Raw genomic sequence first — 17178 nt, forward strand, 5'->3', positions numbered from 1 at the left:
GATGTATACCACTAAAGCTTCAGCATCAAACATTAGCACTTTCTCTGAACTGGAAAGGGATGCCTTACAAACTTACTTAGTCCTCATTTATTGACCTTTTATCACTGTGTTTCCACCTCCCTCACAACCAGTGAGAGGAAATATTTTTATTCTGACTGCACTCAGCACTGCACACGAGGAACAACCTGTCTCCAGCAGCCTTAAAAGAAGCTTAGTGTTTTACTCAGTTTTTGGTAGTGCTGCTGTGAAATGCAGACATTTGCAAAGTGATACCTCTTCCCTCTCAAGTCTATGAAATACCTACATCTATAGAGATATCTAGAAGAAAAGTCCTCTGAACAAGGGCACACATGGAAGAAAGATTTACAGATGAAGAATTTTCCTCCCAGTGATGTCACAGACTCACAGAATCAGTGAAGTTGGAAAAGACCTCTAAGATCATCCATTCCAGTCGCCCACCTACACCAACATTTCCCACTAAACCACGTCCATCAGTACAACATCTAAATGTTTCTTGAACACCTTCACAGATGGTGACTCTACCACCTCCCTGGGCAGCCTGTTCCAGTGCCTGACCACTCACTTGGAGATATGTCAGATAATCTTCACAATAGGACTGAGGAAGCAATAAACCATCCACAGGGAAAGGAGGATTCATTTTCCTCATGTAAAATTCAGAGTGTTTAAAATATGCTGTTGAAACACAGGCCATGAAGGGTATTTTCCATGTACTGCCTGTAGGAAGTCTAGTCTAGGGATTTCTTTTTGAGTAACAGTCCCAACCCACACAAGGGTTTCATTGCATCTGATCTGCTTGCATTGCTCTGAAGAGACCCTGTGGGGTGGTCTGAAAGTAGAGACCATCAGTAAAAAAACCTGCTTATATCCTTAGTGTACGTCATAGCAGTATAAAACCAAGACTAATTATGAGTAGCTTACCGAACTTTTATCCTCTGCATAAAGGCCTGAGTTGCAGGAAGGAGAAAAGCATTCCAAACCACATCTTTTAGGTAAAATGGGTGTAAGTGAGCAATTTCTCTGAAGCAAATTTGTCAATTTCCTTTCTGCATCAGAGCAAAAGGAGTCCACATTCTATAAAGCAGAACATATTACAGTGCATAACAGCTGTTTCTAAGATTATCTAAGTATTCCATGCTCACATACTAAATAGTCAGGCTTTGTTTTCTTGCTGTGCTCCCACCAGAAGTTTACTGTACATCCAATCAACAACTCAGAAGTCTGCTGCATTTTCCATGGAAGAAAATACACCTTCCTTTTACTGTTTGCAAGAAAAATATGTATGTAAAATTCTCTGTGCAATAAAGTGAGAATGCATGACCAAGATGATCTTTTTAGCACAGCTAAATTTGAAATTAAGAATAAATAAAATCAACAGTTCTTTGGTTGATACTGAATGCGTTCAACTAAGCATGACAGTAAATTTGAACTGTAAAAAGGCAAGAGTCCAACAGCCCATGACAGATTCCTTGTGGACAAGTGAAATGGGTTTGCTGGCCAGAGGATTCTGCAGCACATGCTTAAGGCAGTGGTGTTGAGCTGGGGCGGGGAGAGGGGAAATGAAACCAGTTAAGATATCCAATAGGTGATACAGAGAGTCCTCCAGGCAAAGTGCATTAACATCTTACTCCATCTCCAACAAAATCCCCCCTAATTCAACACGATGTGCACTACTTCAGTTTTATTAGTACCAACAGACTTCTTGGTGACAAACGTAACACCGCAATAGCTAGAATTAATCATTCAACTAAAAATCTGAAGGCTTACCTCTATCATCCCTCGCAGTTCATTAAACTTCTCTTGAAGATGGTTTTCCTTTGGGCTGGCTGAGAATGAAGAAAGATCTCCAGCCACTAGCACAGGAATTTCTGATCTGAATTCAGATTGCCACTGAAGGTTGCTTGCAGCAACGAACGAACAGCGGACAATGATATCTTCAATAGCAAAGTGCCTGAGATCTGCCCAGATCTTTACTGCCACAAGATTATAGCTTTCATCAGATAAATAAACCATGTTAGGGAATCCTGAAAGTAAGAAAAAAATAGAATTAAATTCTGAGCAAATAATGAAGACATTATTTTCTTTAGGAAAACAATTACCTGCCTGCATATTAGGGTGATGGGTTACCTGACCTGGTTTTAACAGAATTGAGATGCAGGTATAACACCAAGATAACTTTGATTATTTCAATAAAGAATCTAGTGCTTATTCAGTGATAACGTGCTTGGTCCACAACATACCTGTTCTGCTAACAGATATTACAACTCCAACTACATCAACTTCGGCACACGGTGGCTGATAAGAAGGATCCAACAAACTGGTGAATTTTAGAGCCTTTCTTGGAAAGAAAATCTGCAGCAGCATCTTCTGCGAGACCTGAAATAAACCCTCATACTGTTACACAGACTGCAGTGCTTCCTGACTGACAATAGGGCTGACAACAGCAGGACTAGGGGAAATGGATCCAAGTTGAGGAGGGAAGATTTAGGTTGGATGTTAGGGGGAAGTTCTTTACAAGGAGAGTGGTTAGGCCCTGGAACGGGCTGCCCAGGGAGGTTGTGGATGCCCCGTCCTTGGATGTGTTCAAGGCCAGGTTGGACGGGGTCCTGGGCAACCTGATCTGAATGTGTGTGTTTGGTGGCCCTGCTAGGCAGGGGGGTTGGAACTACATGATCCTTGAGGTCCCTTCCAACCCGGGTGATTCTGTGATTCTGTGATTCTGATGATACATCTTTATGCAACTAAAGCACTTACTGATAGTTGTAGATACTGAGTTTTCTTTGTTGCTGATAACTGTACATTAGTTGAGTCTGATCTTCCTTTGGACTGTGATGTTGACAGCTGGTAGATTCTGTACCGACTGCCTTCCTTCAGCAGTGAACACACATCTAGCAGTGGACGCCAGATACTCAGGATCACTCCTAATAATGCCAGATTAGGATTTAGGTGTGCAATATTAATATAAAGGCTTTTAAACAAAACTGGAAACTGCAACATGCAAGCTAGAACACTCAAGTCTGCCTGTTATGTTGGCCAGTTTCCTGTACAGATAAATTATAAATAAAGCTTATTTATAATTTTCCAAGTACTAACCTCTATGTTTTTCTTGCTTTCTATAGTCTACTACAAGTAATTTCCATACAGCAGACACATCTCTTTTGGAACAACCATGTTTTTCCTGTTCTGCAGACTCTACAGCCTTCTTGAATTCTTCCTGTATCCGAGTTTGTTTTTTATCGTTCATCAGCTGCTTGTGAGCATTCAGAGCTTTTAACTGATCCTCACTGAGATACCCCTGTAACCAAGAGAAAATGTATTGTCTTTTTTTTTTTTTTTTAATACAAGAAAATCCAACTGATACACTACTGGGACTTTAAATGCTGTATTGTTAACACAACTTGGGTCACCAATCTTGACTGGTACTTGGCTGATGCTCAGTTGTCTTTGCATTACATTATATACTCTTGTTATGTAGTAATTAGTGACAATTATGTTTTTGCTTAAAACATAAGCGAATTATTTCATACAACAGGCATGTCTGCCTGCTTAATAACAAATAAGACATTTTGCAAAGAATTTCTGTACGAAGAAGAATCACAGCAGGCTGCTATCTCTGAGCTAACACAGTGAATTTCTGCTGAAATCACTGGGAGTGTTACTGTTCTGACCAACCCTCCATGATCCAGGTACCGTCACCACAGATAAGCGTAACATTTTATCAAATTAAGTCACAGCTTTATATAATGGCTTTATGACAGTCAAGGATTTTGACGTGCAGAAGTGTGCATTTAATTTTTAACAGCTAGTAAGAACTACACACCTACAAATATTTAGTAAAGGTATAAAAAACACATGATTGTCCTTTCAATATATCAAGAGAAAACAGTTTCTCTTTTACAATCTAAGACATTATTCATCTATTTTAACTAGACTTCATTAAAATATTTTTCAAATTTTTAACTAACTCTTCATTTACTTAGCAATAAGCGTACTGTAGAAAATTTCAGAAGGTGACAAAAAGAAAGAGTAATTTAGTGGTTGATTTTAGCAGGAGATACTAAATATATAAAGATATATAGGAAATGATTCCACAAATATTTCAAAATTAGCCAGGTACGCTGTACAGTTACCTCCATATAACTGGGATCTGGTGCATTCTGAATTGCTTCATAAAGTTCTGCACCATCTTGCAAATTATGGATTTGCTGCCTGGTGACTACGCGCGATCTTGGTGCTCTTGTGCAGTTTCTCTCTGTTGAAAAAAATCTGTTACATGAGTACAACAACCAGCATACTTCAAAAGCAAAGGAAAATTATGTAGGAAGCATGATAGTATGTAGGCATTGCTAGAATAAAACCACAAAATACTTTCATATATGGACAGATAGATTGACTGACTTTGAGCAAGCTGGTCTAGAGCGAGGTGTCCCTGCCTATGGCAGAGGGGGTGGAACTAGACAATCTTAGAGGTCTCTTTCAACCCAAATCACTATGATTCTATGATTCTGTGTCAGAGACACCAGCTAAAAGCCAAATTATCTTCTTTATATTAACTATTACTGTCTCCATTAATTGTGATTCATCTTTGATGATTTCCTTCAGTACAGTAGACTCATAGAATCATAGAACTGTGCGATCTAAATCTAGTGGCCTCACTAGTTCTGGGTAAAAGGAGGGATCACATCCATTGGCCAGCACTCCTCTGTTAGCCTTTATTTGCCAATAGGGCACATTGCTTGCTCACGTTCAATTTGATGCCTGCCAGGACCCCAGGGCCTTTTATGCACATCTGGTGAAGGCATGCTGTCCCATCATCTAGATCAACAATAAAGATGTTAAATTGGACTGTACCCAGTGTTGACCCCTGGGGTCAACAACTACATGACTAGTTAACTGTCCTCCAGCTAGACTTCATGTCACTCATCCCTGCTCTCTGGGCCTGGCTACTGCATATTGTCTGCTCACCCCTAATGCTTCATCAGTTTATCTAGAAGGATCTTAATAGAAATAGTATCAAAAGCCTTCCTGAAATCAAGGCAGACAATATCTATTGCTCCCAGCTTCTCTACTAGTAAAGCCAGTTATTTCATCATAGAAGGTTATCAGGTTGGTCAGTCGTGACTACCTACTGCTGAATCCCTGCTGACTATTCCCTATTGCTTTCTTGCCCTTGGCTGGAAATGGTTTCCAAATCAGTTCCTCCAAAACCTCAGGGATCACGGTCAGGTTGACTGGCGTGCAGTTAGTTGTCTGAGTATTCCTTTCCATCCTTTTTGAAGATTGGAGACATTTGCTTTCCTCCAGCCTTCAGACACCTCTCCCAACCACCACAGTAACATCAATCAGCTCTCCCAACACTTGTGAGCGTTCCATGGGGGCCTGTGGACCCTTGGGTTAGTATTCTCTAACCAAACCTCTTTCACCAAAGGTACATCTTCCTTCATCCAATCCTTTCCCTGTCCTCCATAGTGTGGAGTACCTTAAGGCTTGTGTTGCTAGGTAAAACTAAGGCAATAAAGGCATTTATACCTCAGGCTTTTTCATGCCGTTTCACCAGGACATCTGTCCCATTTACTAATGCCACTGACCTCCGTATCTCTCCACAGTCTCCACAGAGTTTGTGAGAAAAATTGCTCAGTGCTCAGTCTTGGTGTTCAGCCGATTGAGATACATCCTTAGTAGAACCCACCTCTAGGCAAAACATTAACACTGCTGGCTTTTTGAAGAAAGTGCAGTTATGAATTCTACAATCTTGTACCATTTTCGAAATGTTATCTCAATGCTAATTTTTTTTAGTAGCTTAGTGACCAGTAAGTTCACAAAGAGTCACCTAGGCAGTTGCAAAGTTGGGAAAAAAACATGCAAGTGGCTTTGTAAGACATAGGAAGTATAAAAAGAACAACAAACCATGCAACACACAGACAACCTCTGCAGAAACCAAACCCCAACCACCATTTCTCTATCACCAGAAGTTTTTGCAATTTTCTTGAAACTCATCTGCAAACGTCCAAAATGTTTATGTGTTCTTAATATATATTCTGAAATAATGACTGCTTTACCTTCATGCTTTTCAAATTCTGCTTGAATTTGTGCAAACAGAGCTTCCAGTTTCTTCTGCTGATTCTCTGCATGCTTGGCAGCTTCCCTTTCTTCAGCTCGGCTGTTACGAAACACGTATGAGCCAGCTGATGTCTTTTCCATCCACTGAAATACAAAATTTCAAAAAAAACCCCACCTTTTTTAAAAAAAAAAAATTAACCTAATTTAGGTTTTTTTCAATAATCACTGTTAAGCAAAAAGGGTTTTAGAAGTGAACAAGTTCATAAGTTCTGTTAGTGTAACAAATACAAAACAAAAAAAACCAATTGCATTAGCTGGTAAATCTTCTCTTAAATTTATAGAGATAGAACTGAGTTGAAGTCAAACCTGTGTGATTTAACAGCTGAAGAAATCATAGATAATAATAATAGGCATCAGTTATGCAATTTAGAAGATAGCTGAATTCAATCTGTAGATACATTCAGATATAAAGCAAACGCAGAGCTCAAAAAATACACCAGAACTGCATTTTACTTGATTTGTGTTTCATCACTGACTGTACTGCTGAAGCATGCTAGATTAGATGCTGCAAAAGAGCTGTGATACTGTTCTGCAGCTGCCCTTAAACATTTTCTGCTTGAAGTGGTTCCACAGGATAACAGCTTTCTTCAGCATGCTACCAAAACTCACATGCTTTAATGCTGTCAGTGCATGGTTTGAGGAGACAGGTGAGCCAAACACAGGAGGCCACTGCTGGTGAAAATGGTCTCTCTTGGCTTTTCCTCTCCCCTGCACTAGCTCTAGTCCTTATCTGTCTACCAGATCACATTAGTTTGCTAATTAAACAGCTGAGGGTGATTTTTTTTTTTTTTGTGGGGCTGCTTTTTTTGTTTTTGCCTTCTTACTCCAGATTTTGCGAACTAAACCAGCTGTGGGACAGCAGCCAGGTCAGCTCCAGGGCACACAGAAGCAGCAACAGTATAGCAAGAGTAGGAGAAGGAAGGCTGAAGGACTGATTGTTATGAGACAGTGAACTATTGAAATAGCTGTGTGCCTCATTAACTGCACGCCTAATACGTTGTGCGTTATTTAGTCCGATAGCTTTAAGTACAGTTCTTGTGTCAAGGGGTGCAGCAGTCACAAATCAAAGGGAGACAGATAGCCCAAATCTTCCTATAATTTGGTATGACTGAGCAAGATTCTCAGTGTTTTAAAAGAAATCTGTATCAGCTTGTCATTCTCTGGAGACAGTGAAAAACAAAGCACCACTTTTCTCCCCAAACTGGAAGCCATTAGCTGTGATAGTGTTAAGAGATTACAGCTGCCTTTCTGGGACCAAAATAAATGTTAGTTCTACCAGAATGTTGTCCATGTCAGTGTTGCAATTCCTTCCATTTAAATAATAATTTAAATATCAAGGTAATTATTCAAGCCAAATATTGCTTTATCCTTTATATTATCCTTTGTGGACTTCATTCTACATCCATCAGTAGTGATAAAACATTTCAGAAGTCAAGCAACATAGAAAATGCTACAGGCATGTATCAGGTGTATCATTCTCTGAGAAAAGATAACAAAATCTGCAAGCTGTATCTCAGCTAACCTGGTAGCATGAAGAGGCCTACTTAGCATGAAAAATACAGTTTCTTTTTGCAGTTGGGCAGTTATAAAAAGCAAGTAGTTACCAACTGCTATCCACACAAACTCTAAATATGGTCAGATTCTATCTAAAACATCTTCATTCTATTTTATACAATATTCCCATTGTAATGTCAGTAGTATTTCAAACAATAGATCTTACTCAATATAGCCGGCTACATTTAAAAAAGAATCTTACTAATGATTAAACAACATTTAACTTCACTGCAGAGATATGTTAGTAAGAGGAACAAACATATTTCACATTTCTACTCAGAGCTAAAACTCCTCATGTTTTTTTCCTCCTTTAAAACAAACTCTGCCTTTTAGATTACACAAATAAAGTTCAGTAATTTCTGGCTCTTTGAGCTGAACCAGAAGACACTGAGTGAACAGGATACACCGCTAGTGAAAAATTAAAAACATTCACACTGCCAGTCAATTCTTCTCCAGCCGCACATGATACAATTTCTTACACTTTTTTGTCTGTCCACATTATGTCACATTTGAGGAATGATAAAGCAACCAGCCATTAGATAACAAATCTAATGTCAGATTCATCAAATACTTGTACCATACCTGAATAGGGTAAGTTCTTTGGATAACCACATCAATGCAGCCCACTGCACCACCCTCACTGTAAAGCGATGACAGAGGCAAAGGAAAAGGCCTGGGGTCCCGATGAAATCCCAGCTTTGTGTACCACCGTGCGCACCGCGTGCTGTTGGCTGCGATCTGAACACATCAAGTGCTGAATGAACTGGCATGGATGGGTCAAAAGGAACTCCAGCTTATGACATTTAAATTAATGGCTATTTTTACACTGACCTCTCTCATTTTTACATCTGAACGTACTGGATTTTAATTTCAGGACTTCTTTTTGCATTGAACAGCTAATTTTAAACAAGTACTAAAAGTCTCATGAGTTCTAATTATCTAGGAAACGAGCACCTCTGAGATACACCATTCTCTTATACAAGAGGAGAAGCATTTTTATGCTGCAACTTCAGAGAGCACTTTGATAACCCTCAAACAAGTTAAGTCTTCCCTACCCAAGCCCATCCTCCCACAAGCTGTTTTCACCCTACATTCTCCCTCACCTTACACTTTATTTATGATGGATGAGTATTTTCCTCAACCTAATGCTTAACCATACTAGGAAGCTGAAACTGACAAAACATGCATCAAAATTGAACAGAATCTTATATAACTTAAAAGAAAAAAAGTACTTGTATACTACTGATTTTTTATACTATTAACTTCTCTTCCAAGTCTACTGACTAGTATGCATTAACTACCTCGTGTCTTACAAACTGGGTTATTAAAATCCAGACAAAAACTTTTATGTTTACAAAAGCCCATCCAGTTCACAGCATGGCTCAAATAAATAGCACATTGCATCTTTCAGGCATATCCAATCAAGCTGAACTTAGTATTTTGGTTTACCTTTAGCATAAGGGAATCTGGGGCTTCCAGTGGCGTACATCCATTTGGAGAGCCAGTAAGTTCTGCTCCATGCACTATGATCTTCTGACCAACAGCCAGCCTTCTTCTATGTAAGAAAGCTTTGAGGGGTGGATCCAGAAGAGCTCTAATCCCATACCAGCCATCAGTAACTTCAATTATTGCTGCTGCTTTTTCACATTCCGTACCGTTATTACTATTACTAGGAGATACAGCGGCGTTCAGTGATAGGATTTTAGAAATACACAGCACAAGTGTTTTACCTGCTGCATCATCTCTCTCTGTTATTTTTTTGATTGCTGATCTCTTACTTTTATCGATTTCCAAGTCATACCTACAAAAAATGGATTCGTGACACTAACATAGGAAACAAAATCCATCACATCGTTTTCCCATGAAATGAATTGTTGCAAACTATTATTTAATCCAGTGATTAAGTGCCAGTGAAGAAAAACTGAAGTTATCTAAACATTCTCAGAGAACATGCGTTATTACTTCTAATACAGACAATTTCAACAATTGCAACATTGTGATAAATACTAAATGCGACATAGAGACTATAAAATATCATGAGCTACAAAAGCACACAATCTCAAAACTATAACTCCAGGTATGTTTCTACACACTTACCTATATTTCAACTGCAACAGCACTGTTTCTGGCGTCAAACATCTGTTAGCAAATTTGTGTGGAAAAGACACTTCCATGGCTGCCAGCTTCCATACAATCCATCTATAATGATTGTACACCCAGGCCTCTGTTATTAGCTTGGGATCCACACCTGGAGTATCGCAGAGAGCCCTGGAGAGAAGGAGTTAACAAAGTAATCTGAAGTCAGTTGCCAGTTTTGCCTATTTTTCCCTAGCAGTGCATTCAGCTTATGCACACAGGTAACATTAACAAAGGAATGTTTATTACAGAGTAAACAAGAAGGTTACATTCCATGGTTTGGCGTGGTTATTGTCTAAATACTGTTTTGCCCTTAAAAGCTTTGGCAGCATGCATGCATATACACGCATGCATTCTTGAAACAGACCCTGGAGCCTACCAATAGCTCCAGGGGCAGGCCTTCTCTCATTCCTGTATTTATGCTCATAGCACAGAAGGACAGAGGTGTGCTCTACTCTCTTTCAGCCCTGGAATGTCCCTTGCTTGTTTCACTGGATCCCCAACATAACATTTCACTGCTACTGAAGTATTTCCTTCTCTCCATGCAATGGCTTAAGCAGAGCTTTATATGGCATTGATTTCAAGCTGTACCACCATGAACTGTGCTAGTTGGCTTGGAAAACTGTCTTTTCCAACTCTGCCAGTCACTAGGAAGTTCATTTCACTGAAGGAGAAGGAATTAGACAAGCCATTCAAATAAGCCATTAAACTGATCAGCACAGTCCAACTAAAAAGTGACTTCCAACCTGCCAGAAAGGCTCAAGATTTTAAGGAATGGTGTTGTGGTTGGATGAGGAAAAGAAGCAATTTAATAGGTGAATATACAGGAAGTTAAGAAGTAGGTATGACTATAAAATTAATTATCAAGGTGGAAGAGATGGGCAGTCTTAAGCTTTAGGAGATACCCTGATCTTCTATAAGGAATGATGCAATTCAGGAATTGAAGACAGAATTCAGCCCAAGGTTAAGATTCTAAATACTTATGACTAAATAAAGGCATGTGGAAGTTGATGGAGATCCAGTTAATATATTTAAAAGAATAAAGAGACTGATTCAACTGAGCAATCAGTGAATATTTATTCTCAACTATATGTTTTAACATACAGCAAACCCAGAAAAGATACAGGAACTGAAGGCAGTGCTTGTGGAACAGCCTCTACTAATTGTTTGCTGCAGGGTCATATCCACACTGATACCCAGAGAGGCTCTGACATCAAAAATGCCTTAGCTGTTCTGCTGTAAGTGGTACATTGGTGGTTTCTCTTTTCTATTTCTGAAAAAGGAATGTGGGGAAAGCCTTCCATTAGATGGATTAGATGACCTGAGCACAGAACCAGGAGCACCTGTGGAAAGGATAAAGACAAGCTTCCTCTGGACAAGAAGTTGGACTACTTCAAGTTTTAGTGTATCTAATAATAACTTGTTTTGTGCAAATGCTTTAATGTCTTTCCCATTCACAAGAAAGCAGTGTAAAAATAATCGATTACCTCCAACATGACCAAGCACTGATTGCAAGAACAGTAATCCAGAGCTGGGTGCATTGCTCCCAGAGTTCTACTGCTTCATGACAAAATCTTGCATCTCCTATTAATTAGTGGTGTTGCTTGTTGGCCTAAAAATAGCAATTTTCACATGAGAAAAGAACAACCAGAGCACTTTCTAAAATGCATGCAACTCCAGAACATTCATGTGTAGGTGAGCAGTCCTGCGCTAACTGTACACAGACAACCATCCCAGCCGCTCTTTTATCCACCCAGTATAAATGCTTTGGCATATACCTAGCAAGGTATGCCCACCAAACTTTCAACACTCATGCCACCACTGGGGAGAAAATGCTGAACTTAGGACTGTATTGCTGGTATCAGAACACTTGCCAAAGGAGGAAGAACCGCAAGCCACAAGTTAGGTCAAGTTCTGCATACTCTGCTGCAAGTGACTATTTCAGCGTGTATGGCTACATGCTTCACAGCTGCCAATGGAACAGCAAGACCACGGCAATGCCACAGGATGCAGAATGGAACTGTAGGTAGATCAGCTTTGCCTTATGGCATTTGGAATAACCACAATATGCTTTAAGGACTAAAACTCCAGAACTTGCAGAGCTGATATTAGTAAAGGGACCAAAGTATTTCAGTGCCTTCACTAATAATCCAGATGATGGCAGCAAGTTTGCAGATGACTGCATTTGGGGGAAGTGAATGATAAGCTGGAGGGCAATGCAGGGATTTGCTATTTAAAGGGACTAGGATGAGCTGGAGAAACAGACTCATGGAGATTTCATGAAATTCAATAAGAGCAAAGTCTTTCATCTGCAGTGGAATAACCCCATGCAACACTAACAGACCAATGCTGACTCTAAGAGACAGCTTTGCAGAAAAAGATCCAGGGTCCCAGTGAACCACATGATGACTGGGAGGCAGCAGGTGTCCTTGCAGTAAAGAAATATGGCCATGTTCTGGGCTATTAAGAGTGAAGCCCAAAAGGGAGTGATCCTTTGCCTCTCTTTGGCACTTGATGGACTACACCTGAATGAAGTGACTACACCTGAATGAAGTACTGCACCCAGTTTTGGGTTCACCTGGACAAAGATGCTGATACACTAGAAGAGCAAACCCCCCAAGATTGGAACCCTTGTACTCTCAGAGGCTGAGCACACGACACACAAGGAAAGGCTAGGAAAGCTGGGTTTGGATTTAAGAGAGAAGTTAGAGACTTTGTTGCTGCCTGTAACTGCGTGATCAGAGAATTCACAGAAGGCAGGCATGGACTCTTCTCAGAAGCACATGACAACAGGATGAGAGGCAACAGACAAGTTGGAAGATGCAAAATTCCAATTGCAGATAAAAGGCTTTTTCTAAACCACGAGTATCAGCTAGCATGGGAGATCCAGAGAGGCTGTCACTGAAGGTATTCAAGACTCAGTCAGTCAAGTCCCCGATTAATTAGTCTAATTGAAGAGGCTACATTAGTCTACACAGCAAATTGACAAACCTACAATACCTTTATTCAAACCAGTAAGAGTTGTACTGAAAATGCAGTCAAAATGTAGTGAGCGTTTGACTTCTTCTAGGGGATATGAGTATCACAACTAATGAATCCCAATTTGCCTCAAGTTTATAAGTAATAATACCTGTAAAATTCCTTTTTTCCAGCCTTTCCCTCGTCTGTAGGTATCAGCCATCCTCCATCAGCAAGCTGTATCCCATTTCCTGCTAACAAATACTCCTTACTGAAAAATTCTTCGATGAGAAACTGAAATGATTCTGCATTTGTGCTGTTAACTTGTATGCAATGTTTTGAAACACCGTATGCGTAAAGCTGAAAAAAAAGATGAAAAGGACAAAATAATGACAATACAGTTGAATTCTACTAAGATCTTTTATATGTAATGCTATTTAAACTCCCCTGAAACACCTCCCTGATCTTGGGAGAACTTTTGTATGACCATTTTATGCGCAATCCAAGAAGAATGGAGGAACTCATGCAAATTATTTAGCAGAAAATCACACTGTACTTTAAAAAAACACTGTACCAAAAGGTTTTTGATATTGACTTATCTGAGCTTGAATTTTAACCATGTGTTATCTAAAGACAGCTCTTCCTAGGGATTAGAAGTTGCTAGTAACTACCACTGGTTCATTTTTTTCCTTAGTTGATCTTTCTCTCATTTGATTCTAACACTACAGAGATGCTTTGATCCGTATTATCTGCAATACCTCTTAGCTGTGGATATGCAGAAGTATTTTAAAACTGTAGCAACTGTTTTAAGAGTTACTGTAAATACTTATCTCAAAACTGAAGATACACAGTTTTTTTGTTTTCTAGTTTTAAAGGAACACACTCCTTCAAAGACATAGCGAAAAGGTATCATCAACACATATACCTTCTCTGTAGAATGAAAACTGGGTGTTTCTTCTTCTACTGCAGTCTTCAAAGAGATTCTGTTTCTTGCAGATGTTTTAATGATGTAAAGGCTGCCTGGCTGTGGGCTAACATTTTGCCTATATTTCTTTTTAATTCTCATTTCCTGTAGATCTCTAGCACAGTGGAGATTTGCCATCATGTTGCTTGTAACTGCAAAGAAAAGAAATTCATCAAAACCCTCTTACAGTACGTATCAAATTAAGAGATGCAGTCATACAAGTAGATTCAGAGAAGCAAGAGAAAGTCAGACAGCTAAAGATATGAACTGTTTCCTCTGAAAAGACTGAATCAACCACTTGCATGGCTGGGCCTACACTTTCACTAGAAAGCAGAATAAATAAAGCTTCTATAAAAGTGAGTGAAGTATAGCAAGGTTAGTCTTCAGACTTCTTAGAATATCTTAAGTATATCAAATCAAATATCAGATGAAATATAAAATAGTTTAAAACTTGTTACTGAAACACAGTGTGCGAAAACAATTTTTCCGCATTCTGTATAAACTCTGGTTAGCATTCTGATAATTAGCATTCACAACAGGTAAGTGATGGAAATCTGAAAATACCTGAATTGTCATTTTCTGCGTCAGTGACCACAGCATGCAGGATGCAGGACTGGTGATCCTGAGCTTCAGCACTATTTTGTTCAACTGGGATTTGATTTAATTCCCTCTGCTCCGTCACACTGTTTGCGATTGGTGAGTGACATCTCTTGCTGCTGCCTTGTTCAGCTGTAGAAAGCGTCAGCTTGGTTTTGAAGGGCGGAACAAAAGTTTTAACAGCTTTGCCTGGCTTGCACAAACTTCTTGTTTCCTCACTCTCCTTGGCCATGGCCTTACGTGGGGTAAAAAGTCCTGAAGCACCACTTGAAGACTGCCGTAGGGCACAGTGCTGAAAAACAGCAGGTATAGATTTAAATCCTTTCGAGTCTTGATCAGGGAGAGTAAGTGTAGGGTTCCTGACTTCTTGGCGTTCCTTAGTAGTCCTGCAGATGAAAACATGATACAGGCTTCAGCATGTTGACAAAGATGCCTGTCAATTTCAACAGTCTTAATTTAGTAATGTAACTGTCAACACCAGATTGATAAAAAGACAAGGTTTTAGCCTTTTAATTTTTTGAAAAATTGAATGCTTAATTTGTTTCTAATAAAAAAAAATAGAAGTGTAACCTTTGCTCCTCATCCCATCAGTCTACTGCACCAACATGTGTTGCATGGTCATTTCACACATTTATTTTGAAATAAAATTATTAATCTTTAAGAAAACTGGGTTTCAAATTGCTACTGTATGTTTTTTTTTTTTAAAGTTACAAGGACTTGCAAGAAATTACATTAGAAAAACTCTACAATACATTAAAAGTTTCTCACCCAAAAGGTTGACAAGTTACTGGTTTTAAAGGAACATGGTACATAAATTTTCTTCTGTCTTTGAAAATGCCTGTAAGGTAATTAGAAAAAAAAAGTTAGAAGTGGTACATTGCATGGATGGATATTTACAGCACATTTCTTCTATATTCATGTTACAAACACAGACAGATTGGATTTAAACAGATTTGTTACATTTAGTAATATAAACCCCACAAAGAAAGAAAAAGCAGTTGTCTTCAATATTACTGAATCTGACAGAAAACGAGGTACAGATCTGTCTCATAATCTGACTGCCACTAGAAATAATATTTCTATTTATCATCTCAGTGACTAGCTTCCTTCAGGATTCGAGCTGTTTTGCTAATATTTGTTTGATATAAGCAATATAATTACCCTGACAAAGCAAAGGATAATACAGGTTGTTACAGACCGCTGGAAGACCTTTAAAAGAGACGCTTAAAAAAAATGGAAGTGAAGGCACAAGAAATCAGGCACTGGAAGACTTCTACGGGCTCTCAAGAAATTTGACTGTGGGAAAAAGCAAGGAAAATAACAGAATTGTCACTAGTCTAGTGACAGGTCCTTGTACATTCTATCATCAATGCAAAATTCACTTCCAAGGCACAAAAGTTAGCAATCATATGTTGTCCAGTATACCTGATAAATTATGAGGTTAGCCCCACTGATTTTTATTTTATGTTTTTCTTAAAGATTCTTCTCTCTTGAGAAGAGCTGACTGTGCGATATCTTGGGAAAGATGACATTCAACCACATGCCATGTTTTTTGACAAAAAAATTTAAAAAGTATCTTCCCCTGTCAGTTTGTCAGGCACTAAGTATGAGTGGACAGGTGGTCATTTGAAGAAACTGTAAATGCAGAATTAATTCCAACACATCAGGGATCACACACAAGTTAAGTTTTATTTCAGGTTCTTGGCAGTGAAAACACAGATTGAAAACCAATTATTAGCTGAAGCCTTCCCTAATTAAGCCTGGGTTGTTCTTCATACTAGTTGCACTCAGATCTAAAAGATAAATCACCATAGTGCTGAACTCCCAAAAGCCCTCATTTGTAAGCATGCAAGATGTTTTAGCCTCCTGAAATGGAAACGTTTAACATGTATTTGATTCCAGGCAGGCTTCCCATTCAATTTCGAACTCATTTAGCAACTTTAAAAAACATCAGCAACAAAAAAAACCAAACAACTACATTTGCAATAGAAAAGGGCACGTCTGCACAGAACTTCTCTTCCAGACTTTCTAAGGATGTGCTTATCTCCCTATTACCAACAGATCTAAATCACGTCAGCCTGGAATTCAAACTCTATTTGTGTTGTGTTTGTGGAATGCCCTTGGGTTTCTAAGAGGAATTTTCAGATGACAAGTCACAGCTACAAGATGCCACACCACATGTTCCTGAAGCCACAAGGCAGGACTGTTCTGGAAATTAGAACTGCTTTCATTTGTTCCACCAGAGTAACACTGTTAAGATTCCGCTGCAGGGTAGGGTAATATTTATGTATGAAGGGTATAAAATTATTATCTGGCAATAACTTACAAATTCCATTAAAAACTTATTAATTTCTTGCTTAGAACAAATTTAGCAGCATGCAGTAACCAATCCATTTGTTCAAAAGAGACACTTTTTAGGACTCAAATACTTAGTTACAAAATCATTTCTGCACACTGACGTGGGTGAGTCACTGCACTTACTATGGTATCTATAAATGCTTGGTGCTTTTATACTGCCAAAAGGAAGCCAGCTTTGTGGGTAACTGCATACCCATCAGTTACCTAAGAAAATGTCTGTGAGTTGGAATAAGGTGTTTAAGAACAGTGGTGGTCCCGTGAACTACTGAAAATATTATGCTGTTTCTTTTTTTTTCCCCTGTATCTGACGCAGTGAAAGAAAACATTCACCATTTAAGTACGACTCTCATTTCAACTTACTCCTTAAAACTTTAGATAATATTTTGAAGTACTTTATTTAAAGTAGTAATTCTCACTTGCAAAAGAAGTTTATATGTAATTCCATTTTGAGTAACAAGGCATAGAATGTACCT

At 38.9% G+C, this 17178-nt stretch overlaps 1 protein-coding gene across 4 annotated transcripts in view; it reads right to left on the bottom strand.

The window, feature by feature from the left end:
* The window catches only part of BRCA2 (BRCA2 DNA repair associated), a 38154-nt gene that overhangs the window by 1271 nt on the left and 19705 nt on the right, over positions 1–17178 (bottom strand). For 3 of the 4 annotated variants that reach the window (XM_042838970.1, XM_042838969.1, XM_042838968.1), the window contains exons 13-26: positions 15116–15185; positions 14315–14733; positions 13712–13902; positions 12959–13146; positions 9790–9960; positions 9142–9493; positions 8275–8430; positions 6078–6222; positions 4149–4270; positions 3112–3313; positions 2773–2939; positions 2259–2394; positions 1786–2042; positions 940–1092 (exon numbers count right to left, since the gene is read on the bottom strand). In XM_042838970.1, the coding sequence (XP_042694904.1) occupies positions 940–1092; positions 1786–2042; positions 2259–2394; positions 2773–2939; positions 3112–3313; positions 4149–4270; positions 6078–6222; positions 8275–8430; positions 9142–9493; positions 9790–9960; positions 12959–13146; positions 13712–13902; positions 14315–14733; positions 15116–15185 (2729 nt within the window). The remainder of the gene's footprint in view (positions 1–939; positions 1093–1785; positions 2043–2258; positions 2395–2772; positions 2940–3111; positions 3314–4148; positions 4271–6077; positions 6223–8274; positions 8431–9141; positions 9494–9789; positions 9961–12958; positions 13147–13711; positions 13903–14314; positions 14734–15115; positions 15186–17178) is intronic. The other variant, XM_042838971.1, reaches the window with a different exon arrangement.

This window comes from Centrocercus urophasianus, unplaced genomic scaffold (genome assembly GCF_019232065.1).
Source record: "Centrocercus urophasianus isolate 14NV4802_14NV808 unplaced genomic scaffold, USGS_Curo_1.0 seq_9, whole genome shotgun sequence".
Classification (NCBI taxonomy): Eukaryota; Metazoa; Chordata; class Aves; order Galliformes; family Phasianidae; genus Centrocercus; species Centrocercus urophasianus.